The sequence below is a fragment of the Benincasa hispida genome, chromosome 1 (assembly GCF_027475165.1).
Source record: "Benincasa hispida cultivar pf3 chromosome 1, pf3_genome.v1.1, whole genome shotgun sequence".
In the NCBI taxonomy this organism is placed as follows: Eukaryota; Viridiplantae; Streptophyta; class Magnoliopsida; order Cucurbitales; family Cucurbitaceae; genus Benincasa; species Benincasa hispida.
The window spans coordinates 17,082,471-17,096,830 of NC_143478.1; the positions used below are offsets into that span (position 1 = coordinate 17,082,471).

The following is a 14,360-nucleotide window of genomic DNA, read 5'->3' on the forward strand; positions in this document are numbered from 1 at the left end:
ATTGAATATGATTTTTCTTACAACAGATGAGGTTTGAGAATTTGAAAAACTTCCCAATCTCAAAGGAAAGAGTATATTCTAATCTATACTATATATAAAATGGGTTATGATGGTAGAAGTGGGGATACATATGAAGTGGTATATTATTTTCATGTATAGATATGGTCAAACATCACGATCTAACAATAGAAATATGTTTAAACAAATAATCACGTCTTTTGCCCCGTTATAACCATTCAGGTTGAGTAGTGTATCATTTCGTATGTATGTCTAATCTAGTTACTACTAATAAATTATGTTCATTTTGACTATTTTGTTATCTTTTTTCCTATAGTATACGTACTAAGAATAAATATTACATTGTCATCTCAAGAAAAAAATCAAATAACTTAGGCCCGTAACTTTTTTTTTTTTTTGAAAATTAAGCCTATAGGCATACTTCCATCTCCAACCTTTGTTATCTACTTTTTACCCGTGGTTTAAAAAACCAAACCAAAATTTGAAAACTAAAAAGAGTAGCTTTTAAAAAGTTGTTTTTATTTTTAGAAATTGGCTAAAAATTCAACCATTATACTTAAGAAAGATGAAAATCATTGTAAGAATGAGGAGAGAAAATATATTTAATTTTTAAAAACTAAAAATAAAGAATGAAATGTTACCAAACAGGGTTTTAATGTTTTTCTTTATTTATTTAAATTGCATTTGGTTTCACCAACAAGTACAAATCACCTTTAAGTGTTGATCATTTTAAAACATTAAGGAGGCGTTTGGTGCGTGATAAAAACAAAGAGTTGAATTGAATTGACAATTATTATCTGAAAAGTTAAATTGTCTGTGTTTGTTGTGCAGAGTTGAGTTGAGTTGAGTTTGGAAGTCTGTGTTTGAGTGCAGAGTTGGGTTAAGTTGAGTTAGGGTATCTGATGCAGTTTTTGTAAATGAGTTTGATTTTTTTTTAATTATTTTTTTGTTTTGTTTTGCTTTGCTATTGTTGATTAATTTTCAACTATACACCTATTTTATCAAATATTTTATGACATAAACTGGACAATTTCAGTTTTTTATCCCAATTGTAAAACATAACATATTATTTTCTATGAATACTTTTAAAAAATTGTAATAATTCTAATTCTCTTTAATTTGTAAAACATACCACCAAAATATATGTCATATTACTGCTCAATTACTAATGGATTGGTATATTGTATGTATATATATTGAATCTTGCTAATTGAACATTATTATTTCATATATTGTATACATGAACTTGAATAACTGAATAACTTAACAGTTTATGTTTATATAATATGAATCGTATATTTGGAACTGAAGTAGTACATAGAATAATTATCTTCCATTTCATAATGATGGTGGGAATGTGATAGTGTAGTATAGTAACATTGTTCTGAACATCACAAAAATAATATCAATCGACCGAACATGTGGCAGTTTCAAAAAACAAATTTACAAAATATATGTTTTCGGGTAAAAATATTAGGTGGTGAGTCTAGTGGGTCTGAGCAAGTAGGCATGTACAGTACTGTAGCTATTTGTCTTCTGGTACGACTAGGAAGAGGTCCGTTTTTTGTATGTATGTGCCAATTATATCAATTGGGTCACATTTATCATCCTCAGTGAGTCCTCCAATACCAAATATGATTGAACTGCCTCCTTTCGACATCCAAATTTTATCTCATATTTCTCGACTAGCCACGCAACGAGTTTTCCTATGTGCGCTGATTTCATATCAGTGGTTGGTCGCATGATGTCGATCATTTCATTTTAGAATGTGAGTTCTCTTACTCCTTCTGGATGGATCTACTGATACTCTTATTTTGCCGGTGGAAATATCTGGTGCACTTGCTCTCCCTGTGGACATATCTACTTGATCTTCTTCCATTGCATCCTCAAGCAGTTGGGTTTGTTCATTATTAGGGTAGGGTATTCTTGTGATCCTACCCGAATCTTGTCTTCCATTTCCCAAAAAAAAAATTTGATGCCATCACTATTGGGGGTTCGCAATAGTATCTAGTTGCCCTGTCCTTCTCAAACACACTTGATAGTTCATCATAATAGGGGAATGGCTTTTTCCACAATCCCTGATGACTCTGCATTCGTATATGGAAGCAATATTAGAAATTATACAAAAACAGATACAGTGTACATTGTTTAGTATTTTAAAAAACTTACTCAAACCTAGACGTCGAAGATCTCCCTGTCCACCTGAACACACTTAAACTCCTCGTTCCATCCAAACCCTGATTGATTTAACATCTTTGTTACTGCCGAATATTGTTTCTTTAAACTTCTAATCTTGTATTTGATGGTATTCTGGTTTAGGCCACACTCAGGAAACTTCTCCTGCATTATTCACTCCAAGTGTTGTAGATATCCCGGTCGAAAGGTCCCATTGTCGGACTTCCAATCAGATCCATCAAAGAGGTTAGGGCATTCACCAACTCAGCGTCCTTGCCTCTTGTCCATGTGTGTTTCGATCTTTTCCATTGCTTGCCATTCTAATTCATGCATGTATACATCGTAAAGACGTTGTTGAAAATTAAACAGCTTCGTGTGACATGTTAAAAAATAAAAAACTAAAACCATGAAGTCAAAATAGTCGAATTAAAAATGTTAAAAATGTTCATGACAAAAAAATAATCATGATTTTTGCTATTGGAAGAACATTTCGACAACCAAATCATCTCTAAATTGGGTCCATTTGTCTGATGTCTTAATAAATTCAATATTCTCTCATTCCGTAATAGCAGAAGCAGAATTCTCGTCCAGCGAATCATCAAATGAAGTACCGATCCCCATCTTCCTTGTGATTAAGTTGTGAATCAGGCAACACGCAGTTATCGTTCGACATTGGACCTGTACCCGGTATAAGGATTTTTCCCTAAGAATTTTCCATTAGCCCTTCAACAATTCGAATGTTCACTCAATAACATTTCTTGTCGATGAATGCTTCATGTTGAAAAATTCTCTCGATGTTATCAGTATGTTGCCTGCACCATGTTAGTCTGAGAGATGGTAACGTTTCCCTCTATATGAAGCCAAAAATCCTTCAACATTAAGGTAGCCAACATCACATTGGTAGTAGTACCCTATACCATTTCTATGATTGTAATTCATGTCTATTAACGGAATAACTGAAGGTTGCTTAGATGAGTGATTTTTATACCCTTTGGAACCCTCAGTCCATGTGGTCGCGCAACTGCATCACTCAGGACCCTAGAGTTGGCAGCCAAGCCCTTGCAGCCTGGCATAACGAAGATGAATTCTCCATTCTGATCGCATACCATAAGAACATTTGTGACGATTTCTCCCTTCCTTGTCCTATATCGTGGTCGATCTACGACACTAACATTCACTTTCACGTATGTGCCATCCAATGCACCCAGGAAATTCTGTTCAAATTTTTTAATCATGATAATTCGAGAAGATGTCAACACAATTTATTTTGGTTGCATTAATAGAATGGTATTGGAACTTTTTTCTACTTTTAACCATTTCCATCGTCGATCGGTACATGCACTTGTAACTGGTTTGGGGGTTTTCAACAATACTGTGTGTAGCTGTATTACTACTCTAAGAACACATTGAAATATTTCGAAACCATCTCGCCAGATCTTAAAAAATGTGTGCGTACTACTTTATTCTTCACATCATGAGCAAGAATGTGTAGGAACATTGCCACCATCTCTTCAATACCAACACATCTACCTGGCTTCAAGCATCCAGTCGTTTGAATCATGTTGCACAATATCATAAATGTCCTTATATCCATCCGAGTACTCTCACGACACGCCAAGTCACTCTCATAAATGAGGCAGAAGAATATCAATTGCCGAATGCAGTGTCTAACGTTCGCTGGTTTTTGTTCTATCCTTCTACTATTGTTAAGCAGCATTGCCAAAGTGAAGAATAATTGTATTTGAGACTCAGTAATGCTTGTTATGATTTTAAACAATTCCTGAACAGTCTCCATCTTACGAGAGTAATGAGAGAAGTATGTAGATTTTGAAAGGATGAACTACGCTTAGAATTAGTGTATTTGGATTTAGTTACAAAATGACAAGTCGTGACAACCGAATACATCACTCATGTCCGACTATCCTAAGCCAAGTATACATTACTATCATAAAAAAAAAAAAAAAAAAAAAAAGCCTATTACAGTTGCAATAATTGTACTACATTGTCCTACACCCTGGTTACTAACTTGTCCAATGTGTTTTGTACTGTAAGACCTATATGCGTGCTCCGCTTTATCGAATATTTCATACGACTTGAATAATGCCCTATTGTACTCACTCACTTGTCTATGACATTCGTGCCATCATAGGTAGATCCCTGGGTTATGACCAATGAAAACGATATAGAATTTGTGTTTTTCCAGCTACCTATATTTTTAGAACAGAGGTAGTCAATACCAGTAATGAACATTGAAGTGAATGGTTTTTTGGGAGTTAGGATACAGAAGTTATGGTATAAGGGTCCCTTCATACAACCCTTTACTACCTACAAAAAACTAAAGTGACAGAAGTCCACATAAGTATTATAATACTTGACATATTTGGATTTGTATAAAATTTGATATTGTAGTCTACAATTTTTGGAATTGTCTAAAATTTATTATAATAGTCTACAATTTAAGCATAATTTAAAGTTGGTTTGTAACGATAGTTTCGGGACTTACTTAACCTTACCTAGAACAATTCTGTGAAATTAATATAATAAATATCAACTTAAAATATAATATATGTACATTAAAACAAAACACTACTTTCATATCATAAAACAATTTGGACAATTTTGTTTTAGTCAATATTTGATGGTTGAAAATTTTGAAGAAGTTATATAGTGGACAAAAAATGTATTGGAAAATACCAAAGTTCCTAAAATTATTTCTAGGAAGGCTCTTGTCATCTCACACCCAAAAAATAAGAAATTTGGTTGAATACTTTCATGTGTAGTTAATTTTCAAAGTTTATTTTAAGACCTTTTTCATTTTATTGCCATGTCTTCTTTATTTTCAAAGTTTCAATCTATATTGTTTGAATTATTTCATGTGTGTAGTTCTAAAATTTTATTGAAGACTTAAAAATGATAAATAAAAACATCAATAGAAACCTATTAACTTTGAATATGGTATTAGTAAAAACATTAAACTAGAAATCAATTTATCTTAAATTAGTTATCATTCTTCTTTTGTTAGCATGTTTTTAAAGTAAATACAGTGGGTTAATAATAAATAACTAGAAAATTTTCAGTTTATACATTTTAATATTTTTATTGTATAAATTTAAACTATAAAATAATAATTGTGTCAACTGAAACTTTGAGCTTCTCATAAGTGTATTAATTAATACTCCTTAGACTTATTTTAAAAATATCATATAAAACATATAACTATTTCCAGTTTATATATTTTAATATTTGTATTATATAAACTTAAACCGTAAAATAATAATTGTATCCACTGAATCCGTGAACTTCTCAGAAGTGTATTAATTAATACTCCTTAAACTTATTTTAAAAATATCATGCAAAACGTACAATTATTTCTAGATTAATAAAATGGGCAATTAGAATTGAACATTAGGAAAATGTTGAACATACAAGTAAAAAATGATGAACATACAAGTCAAAAATAGATAATATTTTCACTGAAGGATCTCATTCCGAGAGTTCCATGAGCGGGTTCAGATCGCTCCGATTTCACAGTGACTGAAACACAAAAGATATACATTCAACACTAACAGTTAAGCATATAATTCTAATTATCGGCATGCTCAGAACACAATAAATAACAAAGAAAAGGGTTCCTTACCAGTTGAAGACTCTCTTCGAACTTCTGAACCCTAAGCAGCGGAAACCTTCCAACGGATCTACCAACACCCGGCTAGTATGTCGAATGCAACAGCACGATCAGTACGAACACGAACACTGCAGCAGGGATGACACCACCACAAGTGAAACCCAGATATCCTCGAAGTGAAAACCCAAAGAGTGGGCTTTGGTGAGTTTGGTAGACGACGGAGGACAAAGCGTCGTGTAGATGATAAGCAAGTGGGAGATTAAACTGTGCTATCGTATAACGAAAGTGCTTATCGTATAGAAGAGCTAAACGATCGTGTATGAAAGGCTGAACAATCATTTAGGAAAAATGTATACGATCGTTTTGAGAAATCGTGAGGTAGATGATCGTTTAGACGGCAGAGATTCTATCGTATAGGCTCTCGCGATTGCTTTCACGAATTCTTTTGGGCGGACGAAATTATTGAATGCAAGACTTTGAAAAATGAAAAGATTTTCATTTTTAACCCGCCAGTTACCATAACCAACGCAGCCCACTTCCCACGTTCGAACGTGGACAAATTAGTTAATTATCATATAATTAATTAATTAATTAATTAATTAACATAATCATATTATATTTATATCCTATAGTTTAATATCACATATTTGCTATAGTTTTTTCTCCTCTACTTGATATAAATCATATTTATATCTAATTTTCTTCAAATTAATGTATCTCATACATTTAGCCAATTATATCATATATAATTAACCAATCCAATTATATCATATATAATTGAACTTCCTCTTGTCAATTTGAACATTTCAAATTAACCCAAACACTGGTTCTCGACTTTATCCAAGCTGCCCAGGTGATCTAATGGACCTGTGGCTCAAAGCTCCAACGTACGTGAATAGTTAACTAAACTCTTTGGCCACGAGATCCACCATTTGTTAACTGTCAGTGATTCCACTAAAGACCAACAGCTGAACTCTTCTTACCACAGATATATTTCTGTGTCCATCAGATATAACCAATCATGAATACGATGACCTTTCACAGATGCTTGTAAGTACAGCTGGGACAATTTAACGTTTTTCCCCTGTAGTTACATCTCACTCCTTAAGTACCATTGATTCCTCTAATGAATAATACAACATAGTCCAACTATGTGTGAACACCTCTCGGGCCAAGATAAGGTGTGTGGTGCCACATGGTTCAAGCCCCGGAATCAGCCCTTAAGGGAGCCATCTATCTACTTACCCCTGCCTCGGGGAAAGAGTGAATTCCATCTTGTGTAGCTGAGTTCCCAACTCTCAAATCAGAAAAATCCCCAAAATGGTAGGTTTGAATCGGCGACCTGGCCATTCACACCCATATAAATCAAAGGACCGCCCTTAATGGCAGAAGTTCCCAACTCACTCAGGATTGAGGTCATGTTACCTATGGTCATCCTAGTGAAATGAAGTCTTTGTCATGAACGATGTTATATTATGAGACGTTAACACTTCGTGGTCATGTCTTATACAAACTCTTTGTATAGGACGCCTCCGCTTGCATGTCCCCAACACGAATGATCAGGATCAGATCATCTGTGACAAATCACAACACTTGTGACCATTCCACAAAGCGGGCCGTGTCCGTAGCGTTACTAGGATAAGGTTTCCCTCCTATATCCATATACTACAGACCATTTTGGTTATCACTCAAGACATGATCCATTTGTATGTCACCACATACATGCTTGAGTCACATACAAATAACTAGGGATTTTATGTTTATTGGTTTGTGGTAAAGCAAATAAAATAAATAATCGAGCAAAATACAAGATGTAAAGTAAACATCATATATTAACAACACAAGAGTTCGTACATACTGTTTACAAACTACAGGACACGAGACTTTAGGGCATCAACCCCAACCCTCACAAGGGAGAAAATATGGGAAAATGTTGAACATACAAATAAAAAATATATAACCATAACACATTACAACCAAACAGTCCCTAACAAGTACAACGAAGAATAGACAATAACGAAGATCACTCCGAACGTAAGACTTACGAACTTCGAACTGTTGAGAATGGTGTCCTAAATCTCCTTGTAATCTCATAATTTGTAAACTCTATATAAACATATTGTTGTTAATAAAATAAGTGTTATTTTATAAGCATATACTCAATCCAATAAACTAAAATATGAGGTTATTTCATGTAATTTAAACAAGCATGTAGAGACATACAAGTGGATCTTGTTTAAATAATAACCTAAATGGTCAACAGTAGATGGATAAGATTTGATACCTTATCCTGGTGATACTACGGATACAACCTACTTTGTATGTATTACAAGTATTGTAAAGTGCTACAAATGATCTGATCCTGATCATTCATGTGGAGACATGCGAGCGAGGGTATCCTATACAAAAAGTTTGTATAAGATCGGACCACGAAATGATTAGTGTCTTTATATAATACCGTTAATAATAAAGACTTACATTTCACTAGAATGACCATAGGTAATATGACCTGAATCTTGAGTGAGTTGTGAATTCCTACTCATGAAGGCAATTCTTTGATTTGTATGGGTGAGAGTGGCCAGATTGCCAACTCAATAAGCCTACCATTTAGGGGATTCGTTTGACTAGGGAGCTGGGAACTCAGCTGCACAAGACGGAATTCACTTCTTCCCCGATGTAGGGGCAAGTAGATAAAATGCTCCCTTAAGGGCAAGTAGAATGAAATGATCGATATCATGTGATTAACCACTAACTACATATCAGCTGTTGATCGCATGATGTCAATCATTTCATTTCAGAAGGTGAGTCGTTTCCTCTTACTCCCTCTAGTTGGCTTCACTGATACGCTCGCTCTGCCAGTGGAAATATTTGGTACATTTGCACTCCCCGTGGACATATCTCCTTGATCTTCTTCCATTGCATCCTTAGGAAGTTGGGTTTTTTCATTATCAGGGCTAGGGTATTCTTATGACCCTAGTTGAATCTCGTCTTCCATTTCTCAAAACAAAATTAACGCCATCACCACTGGTGGCTCACAATAGTGCCTGGTTGCCCTATCCCAAACACACTTGATAGTTCATTGTAATAAGGGAATGCTTGTTCCACAATCTCTTCGCATTAGGATGACTCTGCATTCATATGTGGGAGCAATATTAGAAATTATACAAAAATAGGTTCGGTGTACATTGTTTAATATTCTAAAAAACTTACTCGAACCTAGACGTCGAAGATCTTCCTGTCCACTTAAGCGTACTTAAACTCCTCGCTCCATCCGAACCCTGATTGATTTAACATCTCCGTTACTGCTGAATATTGTTTCTTAAACTTCTAATCTTACATTCGATAGTATTCTAGTTTAGGCCACACCCCGGAAACTTATCCATTATTCAGATATCCCGACCGAAAGGTCCCATTGTTAGACTTCCAACTAGACTCCACCAAAGAGGTTAGGGCATTGACCAACCCAGTGTCATCGGCTTTTGTCCATGCGTGTTTCGATCTTTTTCCATCGTCTTCCATTCTAATTCATCTATGCATACATCGTAAAGACATTACTGAAAATTAAACAGCTTCGTACGACATGTTATAAAATAAAAAACTAAAACCATGGATTGAAATAGTCAAATTAAAAATGTTCACAAGATAAATGAAGCACAAGAATATTGTTCAACAAATAGATAAGATGTTAAAATATGTATTTCTTCAAAAAAGTTAATAATGGTCCTTGCCATTGAGAAAACATTTCGACAGCCAAATCATCTATAAATTTGGTCCATTTGTCCAAGGTCTCAATAAATTCAATAGTCTCTCCCTCTGTAATAGCAGAAGCAGAATTCTCGTACAGCGAACATCAAATGAAGCATTGATCCCCATCTCCCTTGTGATTAAGTTGTGAATCAAGCAACACGCAGTTTTATCGTTTGACATTGGACTTGTACCGGGTAGAAGGATTTGTCACTAAGAATTGTCCATCGACCCTTCAAAAGTCCGAATGCTCGCTCGATAATATTTCTTGCCGACGAATGGTTCATGTTGAAAAATTCTCTCGGTGTTGTCGGTGCGTTGCCCGCTCCACGCCAGTCTGAGAGATGTTAGCATTCCCCTTTATACGAAGTAAAAAATTATTAATCATTAGGGTAGCCAGCATCGTACAAGTAGTAGTACCTTGTATTGTTAATTAACAAAGTTATAAGTTCGAATGGAATTAATTAACAAAGTTCTAAGTTCAAATTCGTTTTTTTTTTGTGAAAATGTAGGGATTTAATTAACAAAATTATAAGTTTGATACTATGTTCATCATTTAATATACTTTTGATAATGGAAGATGTAAATTAATATACTTTTGATAAAACTTATGATTTAAATTAATTCATTTGATAAATGAAGATATGGGATGTCCAACATACAAGTCCAAAATACATAACCATAATACATTTGAAGTAAACACTCCCTAGTAAGTAGAAGAAATAATAGACAGTAACAAAAATCATTCTGAACTTAAGACTTACGAACCTCAAACTAGTTACAAAAGTTACGTTTGATTAGTTTGGGCTCTACACAGAAGAAAAAGAAGTGTAGTTAGACCATAGCGTATGTTAATACGATTGAAGTAGTAATAAAATATATGATATCATACCTTTTTTTATGTTCGGAGTTAGCGATGGTCGAGACAGTCCACAACTAGGGGGGTAGAATAATCGGTTGAGGACCTAACAAAAACAAGAAAATGTTAGTGACATATCTTACTTCGATTATAAGGAAAGAAGGAAGCATACCTTATGTGGATGGAATAAGTTGAAGCTAGAGGTGGAAGAAGGAAACAAAGTATATTGCAATAGCCAAACAACACATACTAGAATGTAAAACGGATTTAAGAGAAAGTTGAAATAAAAAGGAAGGTTGAGGGACTTACCAACACACTTTACAAAGGAATCTATGGAGAAGTCTAAAAAAATATGAGTACAGATTGGGATATAAGTAGAGTTGGTGAGGAAGGTTTGGTAAACTTAAGTGCACCTAACCTCAATAAATTCAAATAGTAAACCTATATTAAAGACAGTCAAGTCAAAAATAAATAAATTAAGTAATGGTCAGGTCACTACTAATTTGGTGGCTGAGCTAAAAAAGGACATTAATGCAACATAATATATCATACAAATTAGAAGGCCTCAGGATTTCAAGAAGCAAGCAAATAAAATAAACAGTTTCAACACTTCTAAAATTGAAGTCAATTTTAAATGTACAAAAATTAAATTCATTTGAATGTTGAAAACAAATTTAATGGAATGAAGCAAAAAATTCATTCACTCGGAAAACAGGTTGAAAGGAAATAAAACTAAAACAGAAATCATACTCAAAAGATAAGGAAAAGTAGATTCAAAGGAAATAAAAAAAAAACTTAATTCAAAAGATAAGGAAAAACAGAGATACATGCCCTTTTTAATCTAAAAAACAGTTTCAAATCATCATCGACCTTCAAGAGAAAAAAAAATAGAAAACAGACCTGTTCTTCGGATGAATTGACCCTCTAATAAGAGGGTCAACATCCCTACCAAGAATTAACTTGCCTCCAATTTAGTGGAAAAACATAAGAAAAACGACAAGGAAAGAACACATGGTTTAATATTGAAGCGGCAAGAGGAAATTTGGATAAAAAAAATATGAAAAATAGCTAGGAAACATAACAGATATGAGTAAGGGAAAAAAGAACAGAGATGGATTTAATACAATATAAATGGATAAAAAAAAATATAACTCATTCGAGCTAGTGGAAAGAACAGTAGATAGAAATTGTAAGAGAAAGAAAAAAATATAAAAATTATAAAGATGTGCTTTAGACAGTCCGAAATTGGAATCGGAAAATAGTTACTTCAATAGTCCCGAATCATAAAATCAAACATAGAAGGAAGAACATCAAACATGGAAGGAAGAACACCAAACATGCAAGGAAGAATATCAAGCATGCATGAGGAAAAATAGAGACGGATTAAATAACATATAAATGGATTAAAAAAAATATAACCCATTCGAGCAAGTGGAACAATAGACAGTAGGAAGAAAAGAGTTATCAAGGTTTGCTTTGGACAGTTTAGAATCGGAATCGGAAAATAGAATCTTTGACAGTCCCGAATCGAAAAATCAAACATGGAAGGATGGAAGGAAGAATATCAAACATGCATGAGGAAGCACATAGATGAATTTAATTACACATAAATGGATAAAAAAAAGACAGTAGGAAGAAAAAAATTATCAAGGTTTTTCTTTGGACAATCCAGAATCGGAATTGGAAAATAATATCAAACATGCATGCGAAAATCATGACGAATTTAATACAATTTAATACAAATCTTCAGCGTCAAACAAAGTAATTAAAAAAAATAGATCTGAACAAAAAAAATACGTAGATCAACTATAAAATAAACTAAAATATCGTTAAATCTACAATAAAATCATTCGTATCTAATCTAGGAAGAAACGAAAGAAAAATATCAGGAATAGATATATAGAGAAGCAAAAAAACCCATTCCAAATAAAAAAAATGTAAAAAAACCAAAGCAAAGAAACGGAGAAATGAAGAGAAACCAAACGGTGAAACAAGGGAGAAGATGAGAAGAGAGAGGGTGATTAATTACGCATGACAAGAAGAGAAAGAAGGGGCAGAATAATGAACCTGCAAATGGGGCGTGAAAAATGAGGTAAAACAATGGGTTTAAAACCCACTGGTTATTTTGTTAAGCGTCTATCAAACATAAAGCCCACCCCACCTAACACAACACACCCATCAAACATGCCGTAATCTCGGTTTCAAATCCCTATTCCTTCCTCAACAAAAACACAAAGCTTTACAAATTTTATTTTCATAGATTACATTTCCTCTGCCATGGAACTGCAAATCCTTCAAGTTTACCTTCAAAACATCTCCAATGGTGCTCTTCAAACTCCTCTCCTCCTCTCACCACTCTCACTTCCACCATCGTCAATGTCGCCGGCGCTACTGCCACCTCCACCACTTCCACCACCACCACCACCCTCCCCTTCCCCATTCCGATCGCCCCTCCTTTCGCCCCCGCCTCTACCTCATACCCCAACTCTCCGCCGATCTCCTTCATCCTCTCCTCCACCTCCATCACCGTCTCCCTCGACGTAAACCTCCTCTCCGCCCTCTTCTCCGCCGTTTCAAACAGCCCCGATAAATCCAACCCCGACGACATCGAAATTATATCGAACGCATTCATTTCCCCGATTCCCCTCTCTTTCCCCAATCGATAATCCCTCATCGATTGCAATAGACTCTCATTACTCTGTTTCAATTGCAGCGATTTCTTGAACCAAGGGCTTTGCATTAACGCCTCAATGCTCATCCTCGTTTTGGGATTCGGATCGAGGAGGTGATATATTAGAAAACGGACCGGTTTCGATATCCAAATAGGGATTTGAAATTCTCGCCGGTGGATTTTCTTGTACATCGCCGCTAGGTTACTGTCGTCGAAAGGGAGAAACCCACAGAGCATTACGAATAAAATCACTCCACAGGACCAGGCGTCGGCCTTTCCACCGTCGTATCCACCGCCACCGCGCCGGATCATGACCTCCGGCGCTGAGTACGCCGGAGTTCCACAAGCCGTGTGGAGTAACCCGTCTCTGAGCTGTTCGGGTAAAGCAGAGAGACCGAAATCGGAGATTTTTAGATTGCCCTGTTCGTCCAGCAAAAGATTCTGCGGCTTCACATCGCGGTGAACGACGCCGTTTTCGTGGCAGAACTTGAGGGCTGAGACGAGTTGTTGGAAATACCGGCGGGCGACGGGTTCAGTGAAACGCCCACGGCGGGAGATTTTGGCGAAGAGTTCGCCGCCGGCGGCGAATTCGACCACCAGGTAGATTTTGGACTTGGTCGCCATTACTTCGTGGATTTTGAGGATGTTTGGGTGGTGATTGAGGCGGCGCATGGCGGCAACCTCCCGGACTATGCAACGTTCCAGGGCGGCGCCGACGGTTTTGGATTTGTCGATGATTTTGACAGCAACGGTGGAGTTATCGACTAAGGAAACTACTTGGTAGACTTTGGCGAAGCTTCCGCGACCGAGAAGGCGGCCTAAGTGGTACTTTCCGAGAAGGGTTGCGCCGGTAGAAGGTGGAGCTGCGGTGGGCGTGGGCCGGAGCCCCGTCTCCATAGCGGCGGCGGCGCTGAGAGTGCCTTGGAAATGAAGCGTAGTATAGTTGCAATGAAGGCAATGGAAAATTAGGATTTTATAATGTATTCACCAATGGATGCATGGGATTAGCTGTCACTCACTGGCCAATTTCCAATTTTCAATTTCAATGATCATCTTTTACTAAAATACCCCTATACTTGCAAATAACAATTGAGGTTTTGTGGGAAATCACAATTGAATCTATCAATTTTAAGTTTTACTTTGGATCATTTTAGTGTTTATATTTCTATATTTATAATTTTTAATTCATTTTTATATTTTAATTCATATATTTTCAAAGAATTTATTTTGGTTCTGATAGTTTTACAAAAGGATCACTTTGATCCTTT

The 14,360-nt window shown here is 35.5% G+C and overlaps 1 protein-coding gene and 1 long non-coding RNA gene across 2 annotated transcripts; both read right to left on the reverse strand.

Annotated features, from left to right (window-relative positions):
* Positions 1-10,159: 10,159 nt before the first annotated feature.
* LOC150038287 (uncharacterized) lies at positions 10,160-10,596 on the reverse strand. The gene is made up of 2 exons (XR_016525606.1): positions 10,455-10,596; positions 10,160-10,371 (listed from the first exon to the last, which is right to left on the reverse strand). It is a non-coding gene; the product is annotated as an uncharacterized LOC150038287 (long non-coding RNA).
* A 1,913-nt stretch (positions 10,597-12,509) lies between these two features.
* On the reverse strand, positions 12,510-14,100 carry CIPK7 (CBL-interacting protein kinase 7). The gene has a single exon (XM_039044843.2). The coding sequence runs from the start codon at positions 13,987-13,989 to the stop codon at positions 12,676-12,678; it is 1,314 nt and encodes a 437-aa protein (XP_038900771.1). The 5' UTR covers positions 13,990-14,100; the 3' UTR covers positions 12,510-12,675.
* Positions 14,101-14,360: the final 260 nt, after the last annotated feature.